Source organism: Diceros bicornis, chromosome 5, assembly GCF_020826845.1.
Source record: "Diceros bicornis minor isolate mBicDic1 chromosome 5, mDicBic1.mat.cur, whole genome shotgun sequence".
Taxonomy (NCBI): Eukaryota; Metazoa; Chordata; class Mammalia; order Perissodactyla; family Rhinocerotidae; genus Diceros; species Diceros bicornis.
The window spans coordinates 71,314,698-71,335,286 of NC_080744.1; the positions used below are offsets into that span (position 1 = coordinate 71,314,698).

At 52.6% G+C, this 20,589-nt stretch overlaps 1 protein-coding gene across 5 annotated transcripts in view; it reads right to left on the minus strand.

Annotated features, from left to right (window-relative positions):
• Positions 1–20,589, minus strand: part of RASGRF1 (Ras protein specific guanine nucleotide releasing factor 1) — a 110,615-nt gene that overhangs the window by 71,518 nt on the left and 18,508 nt on the right. For all 5 annotated transcript variants that reach the window (XM_058542206.1, XM_058542202.1, XM_058542205.1 and 2 more), the window contains exons 2-3: positions 14,837–14,943; positions 6,049–6,196 (exon numbers count right to left, since the gene is read on the minus strand). In XM_058542206.1, the coding sequence (XP_058398189.1) occupies positions 6,049–6,196; positions 14,837–14,943 (255 nt within the window). The remainder of the gene's footprint in view (positions 1–6,048; positions 6,197–14,836; positions 14,944–20,589) is intronic.

The following is a 20,589-nucleotide window of genomic DNA, read 5'->3' on the forward strand; positions in this document are numbered from 1 at the left end:
GCAGAGGCAGCCTTTCTCTAATCCTGCAGGTCCCTGCCGGGGAGGGATTTGCTGTGGGCCCTGGTTGGCTTGGTTGATGTCCAGGGCCTGCTCAGGTGACCCTTGTCAACGCTGGCCATGGAGAGATGGCCATGGGGAGGTGGGACTTCGGCTTATACCCCAACTCGCTGGCTAGAGTCCAGCTCTGGCTGCCCAACCCGGCTCCATGCCTGACGTCTCGGCTGGCCCCTGCCCACTGTGCACCCCGCAGTCTGGCTTTCTTGGTCCATCAGAGGCAAAGCCTCATTTGCCACACTGCTTTGAGGCACTGTGCCTCGGCTCCTGCCCCACCCGACGCCCCTCTCTGGAGACAGTGTCTTTAATCCAGAATGCATTTAGTCAGTGCACTAATTGACGATGGAATTAATCCAGGTTTTTCTCTTTTTGTTAGCAGCCAAGGTTTTGCTAAAGATCTCTGCATTTCTTGCTTTTCTAACAGCTGCCATACAACTCAGTTCTCTCTTCTTCCTTCTTGATTCCCTCTGGCTTCTTCCAAGCTCAACAGGTGCCCATCCCTATCTCCCTCTGTGCCAACCCTGTCAGCATGTCCTGCTGGGCTCTCTGCGGTGGGCACCATGCTGGGCACTGGCGAGATGCAGCTGGGGGTGGATAAGTTAGATCCCTTTCCCTGGAGGAGCTTCCAGCCAGAAGGGGGTCAGACACCCACAGAGGTAACTTAGAAACCAACAAGGCAAGGCCAGAACAGAGGTGTGTACATACTGCAGTGGGAGGGTTTCAGCACGGAAGTGGCGAGGGCTACCCAGAAGAGGTTTTGAAGGACAAATAGGAGCCCAACAGGTGGGCTATGGAATGGAAGGAATTAGAGCAGAGGAGATGATGAGAACAAAAGCACAAGGTATGACAGGGTGTCATGTGCAGGGCAGCAGGGGTGTGGATGGCAGGAGGAGAGATGGGAAGAAGGCCTCCTGGCATGGAGGGTGGGCCCAGGGGAGGGGCTGCGTGGGGAGGGGTCAGGCTACCCTCTCCTACTTCCCCCAGAGCAGTCTCCTTGTTGACCTATTTTACAGCGTGGGGCTCCATGTCCAAGTTGGTTTGCAAAACCGATTCCGGGGCTAAACTTTTTTTTTTTTTTTTTTTTTTGTGAGGAGATCAGCCCTGTGCTAACATCCGCCAATCCTCCTCTTTTTTTGCTGAGGAAGACGGCCCTGGGCTAACATCTGTGCCCATCTTCCTCCACTTTATATGGGATGCCGCCACAGCATGGCTTGCCAAGCAGTGCGTCGGTGCGTGCCCGGGATCCGAACCAGCGAACCCCGGGCCGCCGCAGCGGAGCGCGTGCACTTAACCGCTTGCGCCACCGGGCCGGCCTCCGGGGCTAAACTTTTATTTTAAATCCTGAACTAAAGATCTCCGGAGTTTATCCAGAGTCAGCCTTCCAGGAGGCTGAGTGCTTCCAAACCAAAAAAATATTACGGCTATCTCTAAACTCCTCTCCTGCCTTTTAGGGCCTGACTGAGCTCTCCAAATTTCTTTCCAATCATAACTGGGAGAAAAACAGCTAGTAAAACAACGAAATGGCGCCAAAGTGAGCATTCTAGAGGAGGAGAGGAGTCTTCTCGGGGGTAGATGCTCCCTTTATTTCAGGTTGTCCCGGGAGCTTTTTGGTTACGAAAGACGAGGCCTGATAGGGCTGTTTAGATGGGAGAGAAGAGACTAAGACAGAGGTCCAGAGTTCTGCTTAATCAAGTTTTGTGCAGACTTTGGGTGTGACCTCCTGTTACTTCTAGGGAAAGACAGTCAGAAGTGGAGGGCATAGACGGAGTGGAAGAAGGGCTGGTGTCTTGGATCTACGACCTGTGCAGAGCCCCACGCTTAGAAGGGCCCAGTGCTTGGTTGAAGGCTCTGCTGTTGCTGCCTTGAAATTCTTAAGGGCCCTGCATTTTCATTTTGCACTGGGCTCTGCACATTTCAGCTGGTCCTGAAAAAAGATGCAGACAACGGTATATTGGTAAATGCTTAATGACCAGCTCTCGAAAGAAAAACTCTGACGAGTAGCACTTGCCATTTTCCATGTTGTAAACATTCCTACCTTGGCCCATTGTAAGCCACCAAAGGTTGAATAACTAGCTTGCGAAATTCTTGAAAATTTAACAATTGGCCCTTGCAAGCTGGTATGAACCGGCTCTAGCACATCAGTGGAGGCAGGGCCATCCTTGGATGTCTTGGTAGTAAGGAGATTACGAACACCACCACCACCAACAAAATGGCCTGTGGGAGTGTGCGGAGAGAGTCTGTGTGACGAGAGGCCAGCAAGAAATCCTTGGAGCAGGCAAGGCTGAGCGACAGCAGGGCAGGGCCGTCTTCCACTCATTTCTGAGCTGTTCTCTGTTTCGGTAGTGGAAGCCCTCCTTTATTATATCCAAACCTTTTGGAAAGTCTGTTTCTTACAATAGCCTGTGGCAGGGGCCTTGGGGGCTGAAGGGGGAGCCACAGCTGGGTGTCATTAGGGCTTTCACGGATACTCTGGTTCTCCTCCTCGGACATGGCAGGACTGTATCTCCCAGGCCCCTGCAGTCGGGCGTGGTCATGTGACTTGATTGTCCAGTGAAATGTGAGCAGAGGTGTCAGGCATCATTGGCCATGTTCTCTCCCCTCATGAGACTGGTGCATTTCCTGATCGTGGAGCCCTGTCAGCCTGTGTCCCTGACTCTGAGTGAGAATGTTGTGGAGCAGACCCCACAACGGACACACAGTGTGAGTGAGAAAGCAATCTTTGTTGTTTTAAGCCATTAAGACTTTGGGGTTGTTTGTTATTTCAGAATAATCTAGCTCATCCTGACAGATACACGTAGTGACCACCCAAGGGGTAAAGAGCAGGAAGGACTGAGCAGAGACAGCTGCTGTGGGAAGTCAGGAGAGCAGAATTTGGAAGCCAGAGGTGGCCAGGAGAATGTTAGCCCCCTGGAAATCCTCAGGGATATGTGGGAGGGGGCTTGAGGAATTTTATTTGGCTATCAGAGGAAAGGCGGACCATGACAGCCTAGGGCCATCCAGGAGACAGTCACTCCCTCACATGCGCCCTTGTCAGGCCCATCTCCTCAGCGTGGAAGGAGTAAGTTGCTGGGCAGGATCTGGAGCCAGAGACCTGTTTGAGCCTGGGTTCCAGGGATCTTGGAGCGACCTTGGATAAGTCCCTTCCTCTTCTATGGACCTCAATGTCTTCAGATTCCTCCCAGCTCTGATGTTCTAGACCCTCTGTCTTTGTCACCGGGCTCACTCATCACTTATTTGGCTTCTCAGTGCCTCCTGCCTCCCGGATGGCCTACTTCCCGTGACATGGGCTCTGTTTCCACCTTCCTGGAGCCCATTCAGAGCAAACAGGTGCCCTCTGCTCTGCGGGATGTGAGTGTGTGTGTGTGTGTGTGTGTGTGTGAGAGAGAGAGACTACCGCTAGAAAGCTTTACCAAGCTGGTCTTTCTTTCAAAGTCTCTAAAAAAATCTTTTGCCCTGGAGGGTAGTGCACTCAACTGGAAGCATTGCTCCAAATTCCCACCAAACGGGCTTCTGCTGCCCCTGTGACATGCGCACACACACGCGCGTGCGTGCTCACTCTCAACTGACCTGCTTTGTGCTCCCCAGCGCCAGAGGGGGCTCTGCCCTCGCCCACCCCTTCTCTGGCCTACAAACCCCTGAACCCTTTTAAGGCCATATGCAACACACTCACTTTGGCCATAAAATGACTCACTTCCTGACTTGAGTTCACACGGAAAGCCCTGGATCGCACCCCACCCCTATCAGACCCTAAGGGCAGAAACTTCCACATCTCTGTCCTTACCACAGAGCCTGACATCCACTCACACATCAAGCCCTTACTGAGGAGCCACTATGTGCCAGGCCTAAGGGAGAGAGTGATAAAGGACACAGCCCTGCCCTCAAGGAGTTCCCGCCAGGTCAGGCGGGGCGGTAGCCGGCTCTGAGGTGGCATGCCGAGGGAGGGAAAGCTGAACGGCAGGGGGCAGGGAGCACCCTCTGGGCTGGGAGTCCCTGGGAGGAGGCATTTGAGCGTGGGGGGATTTCACCAGGCAGGGAAGCGTGGGGGTGACAAGTTAGTGTTGGGCTAGGATAGAACCCAGCGACGGTCTCCAGAGTGTGATCCCAGAATAGACCAGGTGGTTTAGAGATGGGACAAGCCCCTATCCCCAGAGCTATGTGGGAAGAGGCTCTGAGTAGAGTAGAGAGACTGGCAAGTAGACAGGCAGACCTGGGTTCTAATCCCAGCTCTGCCACCTTCCAGCTGTGTGAGCTTGGACGGGTGACCTGAGCTCTCTGAGCCCGATTCCTCGTGTAAAATGCAGGCGATTGACCTTTTCAGGGTGGTTGTGGGGACTGACTATGGAAGCATATCCGAAGGTGCCTTGTGTGGGGCTAGAGGAGGTGTGTTGAGTCTGAAATTTTTGTTGAACCTGAAGTTCCAAGTTGATGTGATTATCAGTTCAGAGCTTTGCGGCCGTGTGACAAGGTGGAATTGGTGACTTCAGATCTTTGAACATTCCAGGCAGATTTCATGGGTGTGTGGTGGGGTCCTATGCTCAGAAGGCCCTGTGCTTGGGGCTTCAAGCTCTGCAGTTGTCATTTTGAAATTCTTGATAATTTCCTCCTTGAATTTGTGTTTTGTAAGTGACATCTGATGGGGCAATGGAGCATGCCCCTTGGCTCACGTGTGTTCCTGCCTCCTGCTGCCTCCCTGGGATGGATTCTCAGCTGCCCACTCCCCACACCCTAGGACCCGTGGCCACTGCTATCTTCTGTCCGGGAGGCAATTGGATCGAGTCAGCCAGGGAAGACTCGAGTCCCACGGTCACTGCCCACCCTGTTCAGGGGTCCCGGGGCAGTGTACAGAGGGTGGTGTCTCAGGGCAGAGCGAGGAGACAGTGCTTGGTGCATCAGGTGGGTGACTCACCAGGGGCCTCTCGCCCACCCCTAATCTAGGTACCGAGTGCATCAAGGCACAGAGGTTAGGGGAGGTGGGAGGTTGAAGTTGGGGGTCACCTCTCCGCCATGGGTTGGAGTGGTGGGCCGTGGGAAGGGGAGATTGACTTCCCGATTCCGGCCAGGGCTTTGCATTTTCCCCTTGCATCAGGCCCTGCAAATTATGTAGCTGACCCTGATTGCAGGAATCTGTTTTCATTTTCCCCTCCTTCGCTCACAGTCCATGGTCCTTGTGTGATGTGGCCAGATGGTTCTGAGCACACTGATGGGGTGAGGGGGTGAGAGGCAATCAGACCATTCTGTGCTGGGGTGGACAGCTGGTGAGGGACGTCTAATGAACTGAGAGCCAGGGCTTCCCAAGCATTAATATAAATGGGAATCACCTGGAATGTTGTGACAGTCCAGATTCCAATTCAGGAGGTTGGGGTGGGGCCTGAGATTCTGCATTTCTAACGAGCTCCTGGTGAGGCCAATGGTGCTGCTTCACAGACTACACTTTGAGTAGCGAAGTTCTAGGAAGCTTAACCTAGCCACAGCGTGGCTCTAGACTGGTGAGCCCCTGTAGGAGCTCTTATAGTGACAGGCAGAGGGAAGGGGGACTGCCTTGGAGCTGAGCTATGAGCCCACACTCTAATGACCTACCAGGGACCCTGTGCCCCCAGAGTCTTGGGCTGATAACGCGGAATGCTTAGGCAATGTGGACGTAGGCATAGAAACTTGGAACTTGCCCATAAATAATCTCACTCAATCCTCACAGCCTTGTAAGTTAAGTATAAGGCCCATAAGAAATAGAGGCACAGAGAGGTTGAGGGGACTTGCACCAGGTTGCAGGTGCTAAGTGGCAGAGATGGGATGTGAACCCAGGTCTGACAACAGGACCTTCCCACTCTGCCGGCATCACTGATTTTAAGTTTAGAGACTGGCATGGCTGTGGCTGGGAGCTGGTCCCCCTTGCCTGTCATGTGCCCCCTTGATCCTGCAGGAGCCCGGAGAGTGAGGTGCTGGGTCTGGGGCCTGGGTCCCCGGTCTGCTTCCTCCACGCCCCTGGCCGGCAGTCACCTCTGCCTTCAGCCGCTCGATCTCGATCTCCCCATCCTCGATCTGCTGCCGTAGCTGCTTGGCCACGGTCTTCTCCGTCTCCACGATCTGCAGCAGGTGTAGGTACTTCTGCATCAGCGCTTCATGCTCAGTGGCCAGGGTGCGGTAGCTGTGGACAGATGGACGTGGTGGGTAAGAGACTGCTCCTTGTTCCCTAGAGATCCAACCAGAGGTGGGGCTCATCCACCCACTGCACTTAGGTCCCCACTCCCAGACATAGTGCACAGGGCTTTGACCTGGCTGCTGTGCTGTTAATGATCACTCTGGCCCCTTCTCCAACTCTGGTCTCACACTCCGACCTCTGGTTCCTCTAACTGGTCCCGTTCTCCCGCTCTCCCCTGCCCCTCACCCCGGGCCTTTGCACAGATAGATCTTCTGTCTGAAACATTCCTTCTCCCGTTTTCTTTCCTTGGGCTAGCTCCATCCTCTTTCCTAGGCTAGCTCTGGGTTCCAGTGGAAAGGCCGTCTCCAGCAAGCCTTCCCTGCCCCCAAACCCCAGACTGTGTGGGGTGTTCCCACAGTACGCCAGGCTTCTGTTACCATAGCGTGGACCAGACTGATTGGGGGTGTCCAGTTACTTATCTGTCTGCCCACAAGACCCTGCATTCTCTGAGAGCAGGGGACACGCCTGTGTTGCTTGCTCCTGTCTCCCCAGGGCCCAGTGTCTGGCACTAGAAGGTGCTCAGTGAACACTTGCTGCACAGATGGATGGCTCGGTGGATGGGCGTGTCGGGCCCCTCAGGATACACAGAGGAGAGTTAGACACACACATTTCACTGTCTGGGGGACATCTGAAGAATCTTCAGAGTATACCTGGATGCCAAATTGCGTGCTATAGGCTGTCAGGATTCAGGAGGGGGCCAGCAACAAGGACCTGTTAATCAGGGGAGACTTCTTGGAGGAGCCCCCTACCCTTGGAATTGGAACCCAGGCCTTCTGACTCCAAACCCAGTGCTCTGGGCACATGCCCATCCACAGGCAGCCTCAGGTGGAAGGCTTCTGTTGGGGGTAATCGGCAATGGGGCTGGATGGTTAGGTGGCGCCAGATCAGAAAGTACCCCAAAGAATAAGCAGAGGGTACAGGAAGCAGCCCCAGCATTTGCGTAAATTAACACATCTCAGATGTGCAGAGCATCACAGCTGGGGGGATGTGGGGAAGGTGGGACTTGGAAGACCAGCCAGGTCAAGGAGGTGGAATGACTTGCTCGAGGTCACAGGCCTCTGAAGGTGGAACTGTTCCCTGCACTCCAGGCCTGGGCCTCTCCTGACACCCCACAGCACCAGCAGAGCCACCCCAAAGTGTCGGAGCTGGGGAGAAACCTGATGCCATAACAGGAGTCCAGCCTCCAAGGGCAGAGAGGCTCAGACAGGGGGCCCCAGCATTCCAGGGGAAGGCGCCCATCTGGGCGGGGCCAGGGGCAGGAGACTTGAAAGGCAGGCACCAGTTTGGAGGGAAGGTTGAGAGGTCTCTGGGCATGTCTGGGGGCTGAGGCCCTCGGTCTTCTCTCTCTCTGGCCCCCTACTTTTCCCCTCCCTTCTGCTTCAGCCCAGAACCACCACATAGGACCACCTCAGAAGCCCAGGACCACCTCACAGGACCACCTCAGAAGCCCAGGGCCACCTCACAGGACCACCTCAAAAGCCCAGGACCACCTCAGAAGCCCAGGACCACCTCATAGGACCACCTCAGAAGCCCAGGGCCACCTCATAGGACCACCTCAGAAGCCCAGGGCCACCTCATAGGACCACCTCAGAAGCCCAGAGCCACCTCATAGGACCACCTCAGAAGCCCAGGGCCACCTCATAGGACCACCTCAGAAACCCAGGGCCACCTCATAGGACCACCTCAGAAGCCCAGGGCCACCTCATAGGACCACCTCAGAAGCCCAGGGCCACCTCAGAAACCTCCTCTCCACCCTTCTCTCCCCCTACCCTTAGCTTCCACCTCACCTTTGCCCTTCTCTCCCTCTAACCTAGCAAAGCCGCATCTCTGGGTCAGTCCTACGTCTCCCTTCTCAGCAGTGGAGAGCTCCCCATTTCCCCACCCTCCAACCTCGGTGGGGCCTTGAAACGTTTCCAGTATCCCTGTCAGCTGCCTGCCCACCTCAAAGCTTCCTCCCCCCTTCAACCTACCTCCTTCCTCACCACCCCCTTTCCCTCCCTGTAGGCAATCCTGTTCCTCCTTCACAGCCTGTATCATGCATTATGATGTTCTATCACTTCCTGCCAGCCCCAGCATGTCTACCATCATCCTACCTCGTGTGTGGTGTCCTGGTTGAGGCTCCACGCTCTGATCCAGTCTGCCTGGGCTCAGCCCCAGCTCCCATACCCACTAGCTGAGGGAGCTTGGACAGGTCCCTTCACCTCTCTATGCCTCAGTTTGTTCATCCATAAAATGGGGATGATGACAGTCCCCGCTTCACAGAGTTGCTGTGATGATTAAATTAGTGACACACATGTCACGTGGTGCCCCTCATGGAGCATGTGCTGTGTGCTGGTTAGCTATAATAATTACGATTTCCCTTCCCTCTCAAAGGGCAAAGGCCCTCCTCAGCTCCAGCCCCTGCCTAAGCCCACGGCCCATCCCTGACCCCTCCTCAGAATCTCGGTGCTTCACATTTTGCCTTTCTCTTCTGTATTAGCAACCGCCCTGCTCCTTTGGCTCTTCCTCAGCATATAAAAAGCCTCAAGCCGCTCCCCATTTAGGACAAAACCAAGCACTGCTCTGTCTTCCCTCTCCCTCTAGCTCCTGCCTCATCTTTTCCACCTTTGCAGGGAGGTTTACCCAAAGAGCAGCCTGCACTCACCACCCCCATTGTCTCTCTTCCCCTTTGCTCCTCTGCCCATGGCAGTCTGGTGTTTGTCCCCAGCACCCACAGGAACTGGGTCCCTCTCTGGGATCACCAACTATCTCCCACTTGCCAAGTTGTGGGGACACTTTTCAGTCTGGCATCTTCTGACGTGACCTTCCAGGTACCCTGGATGCGGCTAGTGAGTGGAGTGCCAGGTTAGGGACACTAGCTTTTGTCACAGACTCAGGAGCTGTGTCACACAGCAATCTAAGCCCCTGTGACCCTCATGGCAAAAGGGGAAAACAATAGCTTCCCTACAAGTCCTTGGTTTGCAATAAGAAAAGGAGCTCTACCAAGGAGGGGCTGGTGGGCCTGTGGAGACTGAGAGAGCCTGGCCTCTGAGGGTGCCAGAGAAGCAGGCTGACTCCAGCAGTGCCCTGAGGGTGGGAGGGCGTGGCTGGCAGACCTGGCAGGAGTCCAGGCATGGGGACAGCCGAGCAAAGAGAGGGCAGTGCACCTGCAGTGTGTGCCTGGGGAAAACACCTGATCCAGACATCGAAGCTACATTCCCGCTCCCCGACTCCTTCTAAAGATAGACAGCAGGCTCTAAGAGAATTCTTGGGTTTGCGATACTATTCGATTAAAATGAGGATTTTGTGTTTCTCTTATTAAAATGAATTTTAACTAGAATCTCAGGTTTTAAAGTTTTTCCAACTTCCCAAGAGGCTTGTCTTTACTTGCAAAGGAAATTCAGCTGAGAGCACGAAGGAGTCTGCTTTCACACCACACCACGCCTTTCCCCACTCCAGGGCTGTGAAGACAGAGACTCCATGGGTCTGCTCCTAGTGATGGCACCGCCCTGGCGCTCCAAAACCAGGCGCCAGAGTCTCATCTGCAGGATGAGGTGGGCCGCTTTCGCCTTCCTCTCTCCCCTTCCTCCCTCCCTTCCTCCCGTCCTCCTCCCTCCCTCCCTCTCATCCAATAAAAATGTAGTGAGCACCTCTTTATGCGGCGCTGTCTTTATAGACTCACAGGCTCTTGGAGTGAGAAGGGAACTCAGGAATCACGAAAGGCCAACTGTCTCATCTCATAAATGAAGAAACTGAGGCCCAGAGAGGGCAAGTGGCTTGCCCCAAACACATCAAGGAGCCTCACAGCTGGAGCTGGCATTGGGCTCCTGTCCCTGACAACGCAGGCCTCCACTCTCCCACGTGGCTGGCTAGTTTGGCATACAGTTCTCCTCACTGAAATGCAGACGACAAGCCACACTTGGTGTTACACTGTATACACTGCTGTAAATACACATGCCACAGAGGCATCCCATAATACTAGAATATTATACATACAGTGTGAGAGTACATTGTGTCTCTACACGCTATGCATACACGATAGTGCTTATTTTTCTATATAGAATACATCTATTATGTATCTGTAAATAAAAACTAAATTAGGCATGTGCAAAAATACTTAATACTTAAGATAGCTGTGGAAGAGAGCCAGGCTCTCCCTTGACGCACACACACACATACACTCACGCACACTCACATACACTCACGACGTATGAAGTTTGAGGCTAAATAAAGCTCATAGTCTACAGTTTCCCCTTCGGTCACACAGCCAGCTCTCCAGAGAAGAGTCTGTGGCTTATGTCGGCCCAGGAGCTGCCCAACAAGCCCGACTGTGGACAGGTTGGCTGATGATGACTATTCTAGGGAAGGGGTCTCGGTTTCCCTTATCAGTGACCATCACTGTGCCCCCTCTACAGGCCAAAAAGCAGACCTTCCTCTGAGGCCAGTGAGTTGACTTGGCCCCCAGGGTTTGGCAATGGAAGGAAACCCTCGGCATGTCCAATTGGCATGTCTTCCAGGCTTCCAGAAGGATGGGGAGTATAGAGAGGTTTTTGTTCAAAGGTAGGTGGTGTCGATTTGCCAAACTGCTCCTCTTTGGGGGAGGGTGGGCTTCTAGTTTGGGTTGAATCTGCCTTACCTGGGAGTAACAGAATCCTAAGCTGGGAGCCAGGATCTGGGGCACCCCAAACTCCACTCAGGTGCCTAGCCACTGTGTGCCACTGGGCTCACTGTCCACATCTGTCAAATGAGCCTACAGGGACCCCTCAATAGGTTGTCATAAGGAGCAAACAGCCCATGTGAAAGAGCTTCACAGACTCTAGAGGACGGTGCAGTAGACAGAGGTACCCTTGGATGTGAACATGCTCTGCCAGGCTGCTGGAGGCCTGGGCAGGCTGGGAAGGACTTATGTCTCTTAGCTGATTATTATTTTATTGGCTACGTGGAGCCAATCTTCAATTTAGTGAGTTCCTTAAGGAATTATTGTATTCTCTCTGCGGCAGCAGAATTCTAAGATAGCCCCAAGATTTCCTGCCCTGCCCTGGTTTGCAAGCCCTGGATTATCCCTGGGATGAAAAATATGATGGGTTTTCACTTCTGTTACTAGGTTATGTTATACGGCACGGTCAACCTTAAGATAGGGAGACTATCTAAGGTGAGCCTGACCTAATCACAGGAGCCTTTTATCATGGAGAGTTTTCTCTGGCTGGTCACAGAAGGGGAGTCCGAGATTTGGGGCTGGAGAAGGAGTCGATGTGAGGATGGAGGGGGCCACAAGGAAGGAAAGCAGGTGGCCTGTTGGAGCCGAGAGCCTCCCCTGGCTGACAGCCAGCAAGGAAACGGAGACTTCAGTCCAACAAGGAACTGAATCTTGCTGACAACAGGTACGAGCTTAGAAGCAGACTTCTCCAGAACCTCGAGGTAAGAGCCCAGCCTGGCCAACTCCTTGATTTCAGCCCATGAGACCCTCAGCAGAGACTGTAGATGAGCCCAGACTTCTGACCTACAGAAGTGGGAGCCAGCCAGTGGGTGTTATTTTCAGCTGCTAAGTGTGTGGTCATTTGTTCTGTGGCCACAGAGAACTAAAACACCCTCTCTAATACATATGATTCATTTTTAATATTTGAGGTTTAATGTACATATAACGGTAAGCACAGACCTTAAACACACAGTTTGGTTTTGATAAACACATACACCCTGATCAAGATAAAGAAAATTCCCACCAATCAGGAAGTTCCCTTGTGCCCCTTCCCAGCCGATCCTCACCCCAGGAGCAACTACTGTTTGGGTTTCCATCACAGGTTACTTTAGCCTGTTTTAGAATTTCATGTAAGTGGAATCACATGCATCTACTATTTTTGCGTCTAGTTCTTTGTACTCAGCACACTGACTTTAACACTCATCCGTTTTGTTACTCGGGTTTGTAGCAGGTTCCCTTTTATCGCTGTGTGGATTCCGTTGTGTGGATGTACCAAGGTTCATTCATACATCCGCTTGTTGATGGACCGCTCGGCTATTTCTTGTTTTTGGACAATTGTGCATAAAGCTGCTAAGGACATCTGCGTTACAAGGCTTTTTGTGGACATTTTTCATTTCTCTTAGATAAACACCAGGAAGTGGAATTGCTAGGTCGCAGAGTAGGTGTATGTTTAACTTTTTAAGCAACTGCCTAACAATTTGCCAAAGTGGTCGAACCATTTTGCAATCCCACCAGCACTGTGTGAGGGTTGCCCCCTCTCCGACATTTGGTATTGTCGGTCTTTATCATTTCAGCCATTCTAGACTTTATAGGTACTGGTATCTATCTGTCTCTAGAAAATTTTTGTATTAATTGATTTTCTAAATCAAGATAGTCCTGGTTATCAGGATGTATAACAAATTAACATTCTATAATGCTTCAACACTTAAAAAGCCCCTTTACATAAGTGATTTCCTTTGGTTCTCAAAACAGCCTCGCTTTTTTGGTTTCACTTTAGTGTGGGGGAGACTGAGGTCCATCTGCTCTCCCTGAACCTGGGTTCTTCCCCACTTGGTTCCATCCTCCACAACTCCAGCAACTTCCACTCCAAATCATAGCTCTGATCATGTTACTCCCCTGGTGTAAAACCTTCAATGGCTCCCCACTGTTCACAGTGGAAAGGTCAAACATCTCAGCTGGGTATTCAAGACCGGTTCTGATCTGGTTCCAGTCCAGTGTCAACCTCATCTACCTTCTGACACCCAAACCTTGTCTCTTCATTATTCTTGGAATTCTCTTTCCTATATCAGTGCCTTTATTCAAGGCTTTTCGGGGGTGGGGTGGCGGGTGAAGTGCTCATATCTAAACCCATTAAATATGCCCCCAGTCCTCCTACTCAGGTCAAATGTCACCCTATTTCCAGCTTCCCCAGCTTCCCTCATTTCCCTGCAGATGCAAGTAATGTCTCTCGCCCACAGTTCTTTGCACTTAACACAGCCTTCCTGCACCAGAGCTACATGTGCACATGTCTAACGTCTTCCTGATGGGACTGTGATATCCCTGGGGAAGTACCTGTGTTACGTCCTCCCTGTCTGCTCAGCGCCACACTCAGAGCCTGACTCTGTTGGTTCACATGTGAGAACATGGTCTCCATAGCTGGACTGGATGCTCCTTGAGGACAGGGATGGAGATGGCCTAACCAAAGGGCCAAGGTCAGTGCTATGGCCATAATAAAGGTTTTCCGGCCAGCTGGCTTCATAAAAGACTCAAAGAGGGTTTCTGGTCAGTTGGCTTGATCCAAGACTCAAGGAAGGACCCTGGGATGGATCGATCGATCGATTGACCCATCCATCCATCCATCCACCCATCCATCCATCCATCCTTCCCTCATCCACATATACTTTCAACACTCAACCATTTGTCATTTATCTACCCTCCATTCATCTTCCATATATAAACTCAACATCCAACCTTGCACCTTGCATCCATCCTCTATCCATTCATTCATCCTTTTATTCTTCCAACCCACATTTTTTTTTGTTTGTGAAGAAGATTAGCCCAGAGCTAACATCTGTTGCCAACCCTCCTGTTTTTGCTGAGGAAGATTGGCACCCAGGCTAACATCTGTGTCCATCTTCCTCTACTTTATACATGGGACACCTGCTATAGCACGGCCTTAATAAGTGGTGCGTAGGTCTGCACCCAGGATCTGAACCTGTGGCCACTGAAGTGGAGTGCGTGAACTTAACCACTACACCACCAGGCTGGCCCCTCTTCCAACCCACATTTGCTGAGCATTTGTCTATATCTTTATCAGGACCTGGGGATGCAAAGAATTGCACTTGGTCCCTGCCCCAGGAGCTTACATTTTATAGGGAGGCAGACAGAGAAACACACCATATCCACTAAGCCAGAAAGACCTACTGCTCAGAGGGGTGAGTCTAAGTGTCCCTGCCCCCTGACAGGACTCAGCTCTGCCAGGGGACTGTTAGCTCTGGGGCCACACCCCAGCCCACAAGGCCATTATTTCCCCGGAACCCATAAACGCTCAATCCAGCATGGATCCTCCATTTTCTCCACAGCATGCACTGTCTTTTGCTTTTCTGCCCCTCTGGCCCGGCATGTCTGCCTGCAGAGAGGGGGCACATACTGTTGAGAATCAGGGGAAGAGCAGGTCTAGAATCCCTGAGTGTCAAAGCTCAGAGAGGTTTAGAGAGTTTCAGATGAGAAAATTGAGTCTATAGATGAGAAAATTGAGGCCCTGAGAAAAAACAGGACTAGTTCATGGTCATGCAGCAAATTAGTGGCTGCCTCTGGGTTAGAACCCTGGCAGCCTTAGACTTTGGTAGCCATAAAACCCTTTAATCTAACCAAATGGTACTCAGTTCCCCTAATAGAAAAAAAGGAGCTAGTCTGGTTGAAGTGGGTGGAAGGCTCAGTGCTGCTCCCCAGTGCCTCTCGTTCCCCGTGGCACCCCAGGGGGGCACAGACTCAGAGCTGCAGGGCCCTAAGCGTGGACCCCGTCCAGCTTTCACTCTCCCCTCCTCTCCTCCTTTGCCAGGCTCTCCTCTTCCTGGGATTGGAGTTTGCTCAAAACGGGGCCCTTGGGTTCAGTCCCTCCTGCCTGGACTGTGGGGTTGGAGGAGACATACCTGGCATGAGCGATGGCTGCCACCCACTCGTCGCAATCCTTCGCATCCTCTGTCCTCAGCTCCAAGGGTTTCTGGTTCTCATGGCTGAAGTTAACTGTGAAATAATGCTGCACCAAGAAGAAAACATCCCGATTACCAGCGTGTCCATGGAACCAGCAGCGTCTTCTGCTATCAATCTAGCTGTTTTGCAAAGCGCTCGCTGCCACATCAGCTAGGCACAGACGCATTATTTGTGATCATCAGAATGCCATTCTATTTAGCGGTTTCAAACTCTCCATTAAGGCAGCCTTTGTACGATGTAACAGAACCTATGCTTAGGATATTATAAGAAGAAAGCAAAACCCACAAAGCCCTAAATGCCAACAAATTGCAAAAAAGCCAGTTTGAAACCATCAGGTATGCTAGAAAGAAGGCAGGGAAAACACGTTAGGAGTGCATACCCTTTGGGAATTGGGTGCCAATTCAGTGCAGCATGCATTTAATTCACTCCACAAAAATGTGCTAAGCCCTCTTCTAGGTCCTGGGGTTAGAGCAATGAAAAAGCAGACATGGGCGCAGGAGAGCACCCTGGAAGCCACCTCTGTGTTGGGTGCCGGTGACTGATCTACAGCTGGGTCAACTGCAGGGCCTACCCCCTGAGCTCCCAGGGAAACAGAGGAGCCAACAACACACACATCTGTAATACTGTTATACGAGTTAACTCTCATACAGCTCTTAGAACAACGCCAGAAACCTACTGAGCACACGTCTGCTACAATTAACGCAGGGCAATGATCTTACTGCAATGGAGGTAAGCAATCGAGGGCTGTGGGGGCACAGAGGAAGCCACCCACCGATTCAGCCCAGGGAAGGCGGGAGGGCTTCCCAGAGGATGGGGCGTTGGTCCAGGTTTTATTTCAGTTAGACGGAAGAGCGTGGGAGCGGCATGGACGTCTAGAGCACACGCGTGTTCAGGGGGCGGGAGGGGGCCGTATAGCAGCAACAGGGATGCCAGAGGCTGGGCAGCTGGGCGGGGCCTGGTTGGGGGAACTGAGCGGAGGGATGGGGTGGGAGGAGAGAGCCAGAAGGACAACTCCCAGGCTGCTGGCATGAGCACCTAGGTGGGTGCGGGGCATTGCAGGATAAAGGGCAGGTTTTCAGGCATCAGGGGTGGGGCAGGGGGATGGACTGCAGACTGTGCATGCTTGTAGGCCATGTCTCTCCAGGCTGCAGATAGGGGTTGAGGGTGGCAGCCTCAGGGCAGAGAAGGAAGCGGGGAGAGGGGTCAGTCAGAGAGGGGGTGGACAAGCAAAGTGCTGGGTACCCAACCTGTGGAGGTGCCCTGAATCTGGTCTTGGCGGAACTAGGAGAGAGGCAGGCGGTGGGGGCCAGAGAGGACCCTCAAGTCTGCCCATTCAGAAGATGCCCCATGGGCCATGAGGTGGCACTGTGTCAGAGAGGGTGCTGTCCTCCGTCCCTCGGTGCCCAGGCGGCGGAGAGCAGCAGGACACGGTGCAGTGCGCGAACTATTTTCAGCTTCTGCTGATATTTACTGTATTTCTGTTAATTGTCAGTCTCAGTGGCAGCCAGGGTGTGTGTGTGTGTGTGTGTGTGTGTTAGTTGTTGCAGAGTCAATGTCTCTCACTTGTTTCCCAGGAAACAGATAACTGGGGCTGTAGAATGAAATGTCAGCTGCAGCCTCAAATAACTGAACTTGGAAGGACCGGATGGGCACTCCTCCCCTTCAAGAAGGAAGCAGGTTAAAAACGGAGCTTCGGGTGGCTACCTAGCACTTTCCCCATCTCTCGAGAGATGATGAACACACAAACGCTTGTCTCCCATGATATCATTTATTCCCGTAGTCACCAAATGGAACAGGTATTATTATCTGTTTTACAGTTCTACAGGATGAACCTGAGGCTCAGAGAAATCGAGCCACTTGCCTGAGGCCACACAGCTGGAAAGCAGAGGAGCCAGGATAATATACCTTCATTGGGCACCTACCGTCCATTCAGGCCCCGGGCTTGGCACTGGGACGTAAAGATGAAAAAAGCAAGGTCCCTACCTCAAAGGGCCTATAGGCTCCCTCTGAGTTAGGACCCCGAGGAAAGACTCAGGGTCCTAACTCAGAAGGAAGCACTCTCAGCTACACACAGGCACAGTGAGGTGCTGGGTCCCCTTAGAGCCCCAGGGGGATGTCCCAGAGCTGGATGGGCCCACTGGTGGGGCCAGGCCTAGTTCCTAGGGCAGGAGTGGTCTCCTTCCCCACTGGGCTGCCAGGGGACCCAGAGCTCTCATTCTGGGGAGGAGTTGGGGTTGTAGAGGCCCCTGGGCCTGGCCCCTCAGAGCTGCAGGGAGTGATGGACTCAGTCCCTCACTCCTAACAAGGGCTTCTTCCCCATCAGCCCTGCTTAGTGAGAGGCACACGGCGACCTGCCACCCTTGTGTGCTGCAATCCCCCTGCAACCTCAAGTCCAGGGCTGCTCTGGGCCCAGCGGTGCTTCTGCTGCCCAGGAGGCCTGAGCTGGGAGGTAAGTGCCTCAGAGGACCGGGAATAGCGTGTTCCCTTCACGCTTGTAGACCTTCCCCCGACATCTGGTTTATACAACCACGTCGTCCGACTGACTAGTAGAAAGTGTTCACTAAGGGAAAGTAAACTTCCACCCAGCAGTTCTGAGTCATCGCAAATCCCCACTTCGGGCAGCGGATGAATGAGACTCTGCTCTACGTGGGAATCCCGAGATGAGGGACGGGAGATGCAGACAGAGAAAGAGAGAGAGACAGAGGGCGGAGAGAGGGGCAGAGAGACAGAGACGGAGAGAAAACGCACACAGACACAGAGACACAGGGAGAGGGCGGAAAATCTTCCGGGAGAGAACCAAGCTGACACATACAGAGAGAAAGGGTGAGCTAGCTCCAGCCTCCAGGAAGACGCTAAGAAAGAGGGAAGTTGGAGAACTGAAAGAGACTGAATGAAAATGGCAGATTCTCAGACCTACATGCAGAAAAACCTGATAACCTGCCCACGACACGAGAAACGGAAGATGACTGTGGTCTTGCGAGGCCCTCCTGTGTGCCTGGCACCGCGCAGACACTGTCCACGTGTTCCTGCGGGAGCCGAGCCACCTGCGAGGTGGGTGACACGACTCCCATCTCACGGAAGGGGCTGAGGTTGGAGGTGTGAGGTGGCGAGTCCAGGGGCCCAGCCGGATGGAGTCCAGGGAGGACAGGGGTGTGGCTCTTAGTCCAAGGCTCTTCCATTGCCCCACTGTTCTCTTCACAGTAAGGACAAGAGAGCACCCAGAGTTAAGTGGGGGTAAAGGGGCTTCCTGGGTAGAGAAGGAGCACTGGAAATGGAGTCTAGTTTGTGTCAGTTCTGCAGTCGACCCACATTGTGGCTTGGGGCAAGTAAGTCTCATCCTCCTTGTCATCCTCAGCTTCCTCATCTGTGAAATGGGTAGTTAGTTAGACGAGCTGGGCTCTAAGGTCCTTTCAAGCTCCATGATACATCTATATATCTCTACATTTCTGCCTGTCTGTCTATCTGTCTGTCTATCTATCTATCTATCTATCTATCTATCTATCTATCTATCTCTATCTCCATCTACCTACCTACCTACCTACCTATTGAGAGGGAGGAAGGGAGGAAGGGAAGGAGGGAGAAAGAGAGCATGAATGAGTGTGTGTGTATGTGTTCTGGATCTTTCCCTGGAGTTCTGGAGAGGCCCTGGGTGGTTCCTAATGTCTCCCTACAGCCCTCAGGAGGCTCTGGGTGTGGTTCTGGCCGGGCCCTCTTTTCTTTCAGGGTCAGGTGTACAGCCTCCGTGTGGCCTGAGGGCCCAGGTATGGCACCGGGTCCTGGGCTCAGCCAGGGAACACCCAGGCCAGGACTCAGGTCTGGGGTAAGGTGCTTGTCTGGATCCCAGACCTAGCTCAGGCTGGGAGTGGGGGCTTATGTGGGCACCCCCTCCTTCCTTGACTTCCAGGATAGCCTTCTCCCTGAGGCCTCTCCTTCCTTGGAGCCTCACAGGCCTGGCTAACTCAGGGGCCAGAGCCTGGGTTGGCTTCACTGGGGCCTCTAGAGCCCCATACACAGCCTGGTGCTAAGTAAGCAGCAACAAATGGCTGAAGAAGGGAAGAACGAACAGACAGACACATGAACACTACATCCTACCCTGAGGCTCTGATGATGTCTCCACGGGCAGCCAGGTATCTGTGGTCCTCACTCCCTTCCTCCTGTGAATATTAGTGATAACATTGCCAGTAACCCTCCCGAGCACGTGCGAACCCTCCCGAGCACGTGCTGCCTTCCAGCCAGGCCGCCCTGTGGCTGCACTTCAGGGGCACAGGCCCTTTGTCGTCCTCATTAGTGGGGGTCTGGGACTGCTGATTTTTTCATCACCAAGGTAGGCTCACCCCAAACAAGCAGAGCCCTGGGAGTGGGCACTGTGGGTGACACAATGTCCTCTGTGCCAGACCATTCCCCACCTTCATCCTGCTTTCCGACCCCCACAGAGGTGGGCAAACTTCTCTCGGGAACGCAGGTCCTGCTGTGGCACTAAGATCAGGAGAAAAGGACTTTTTGTGATGGTGTGAGAATAGCACAGGGGTTTTAAATGAATGCCCAGGGGTTTTAAAAGTGAGGGATGGCAAGGATTTGAGAGAAAAGGAGACAGAGAAGGGACTTCTTATCGCCTCAGTCCTTGAGGTCCCTGGACTGAGAAAGCCTTGGCCTTCTCTCCCAACTCCCCACCCCCTGACCTCTGGCAACATTTTACTATGAAAATTTTAATCATTCACAAATGTTATAAGGTTTTTACAGTAAAAACCCATATACTATACCTAGATTCCACCATTAACACTTTATTACCTGCAGAAAATCGTGGCCTTTATGAGAGGCTCCAGGTGCAGAATTAATCTAGCAGGGAGATTCCCCCCAAGAGTTGGCGTGGAATAACGGACACCCTGGAGGCTGTGGAAGCCCGCCTCCCCACATGTCAGGTCTCCAGGTGGTCCCCGGCTGGTAACAGTGGAGTGGCCTGGGCATAATGCCCCGGGCGCCTTGCTTCTGCTCGGGGAATGCTGAGGTGGTAAGCTTCTGCAGAGGTTACACTTGGTTCTGGTTCTTCTTGTGTTTCCTAACTTCTGTGGATGCGAGGTAGGGCTGTGATATTCTTACGTGTCCTGTTGATCTTCCAGGACTTTGGAGATGCAGAACACACGAGAGTCTTAGCGTTAGAATAATCCAGTAATGAGCCCACACTCCACCCAACTCCCAGCTGGGGAGCCCTGCTGGCTGGGACAGAGGATGAAAAAGGGAGCAGGAATGCTTTAGTTCAGCCTTAATTTCTGTATGGGGTGAAAAAAAAAAAGGGAGACTCCATTTGGGGGAATTTTATATCCCTTTGAGATTAAGAAATAGCCTTATTAATTGGGGGAGAAACGGACAAGGTAGTGGTTCATTTTCCTTCATGTTTTGGATGACAATAAATGAAAGGTGTAGGTGGCATTGTGTTATTTGGAAATGCTATTGTTGGTACTACTTGCTAGCTGTGTAAGCTTGGGCAAGTTGCTTGATTGCTCTGACCTCAGTTTCTCCATCTACAAAATGGGCATAAGAAGAGTCCCTTCCTTTCATGATTGCTGTGAGAGTCAAATGAGAGAATGCTAGTGCCCGACAGCAAGCAAACATCCAATGCATGTTGCTATAATTTTTATTTTATGAATATCTTTATAACACCATTTTCCTTGACAACCTTGGTTGGACAGTACGG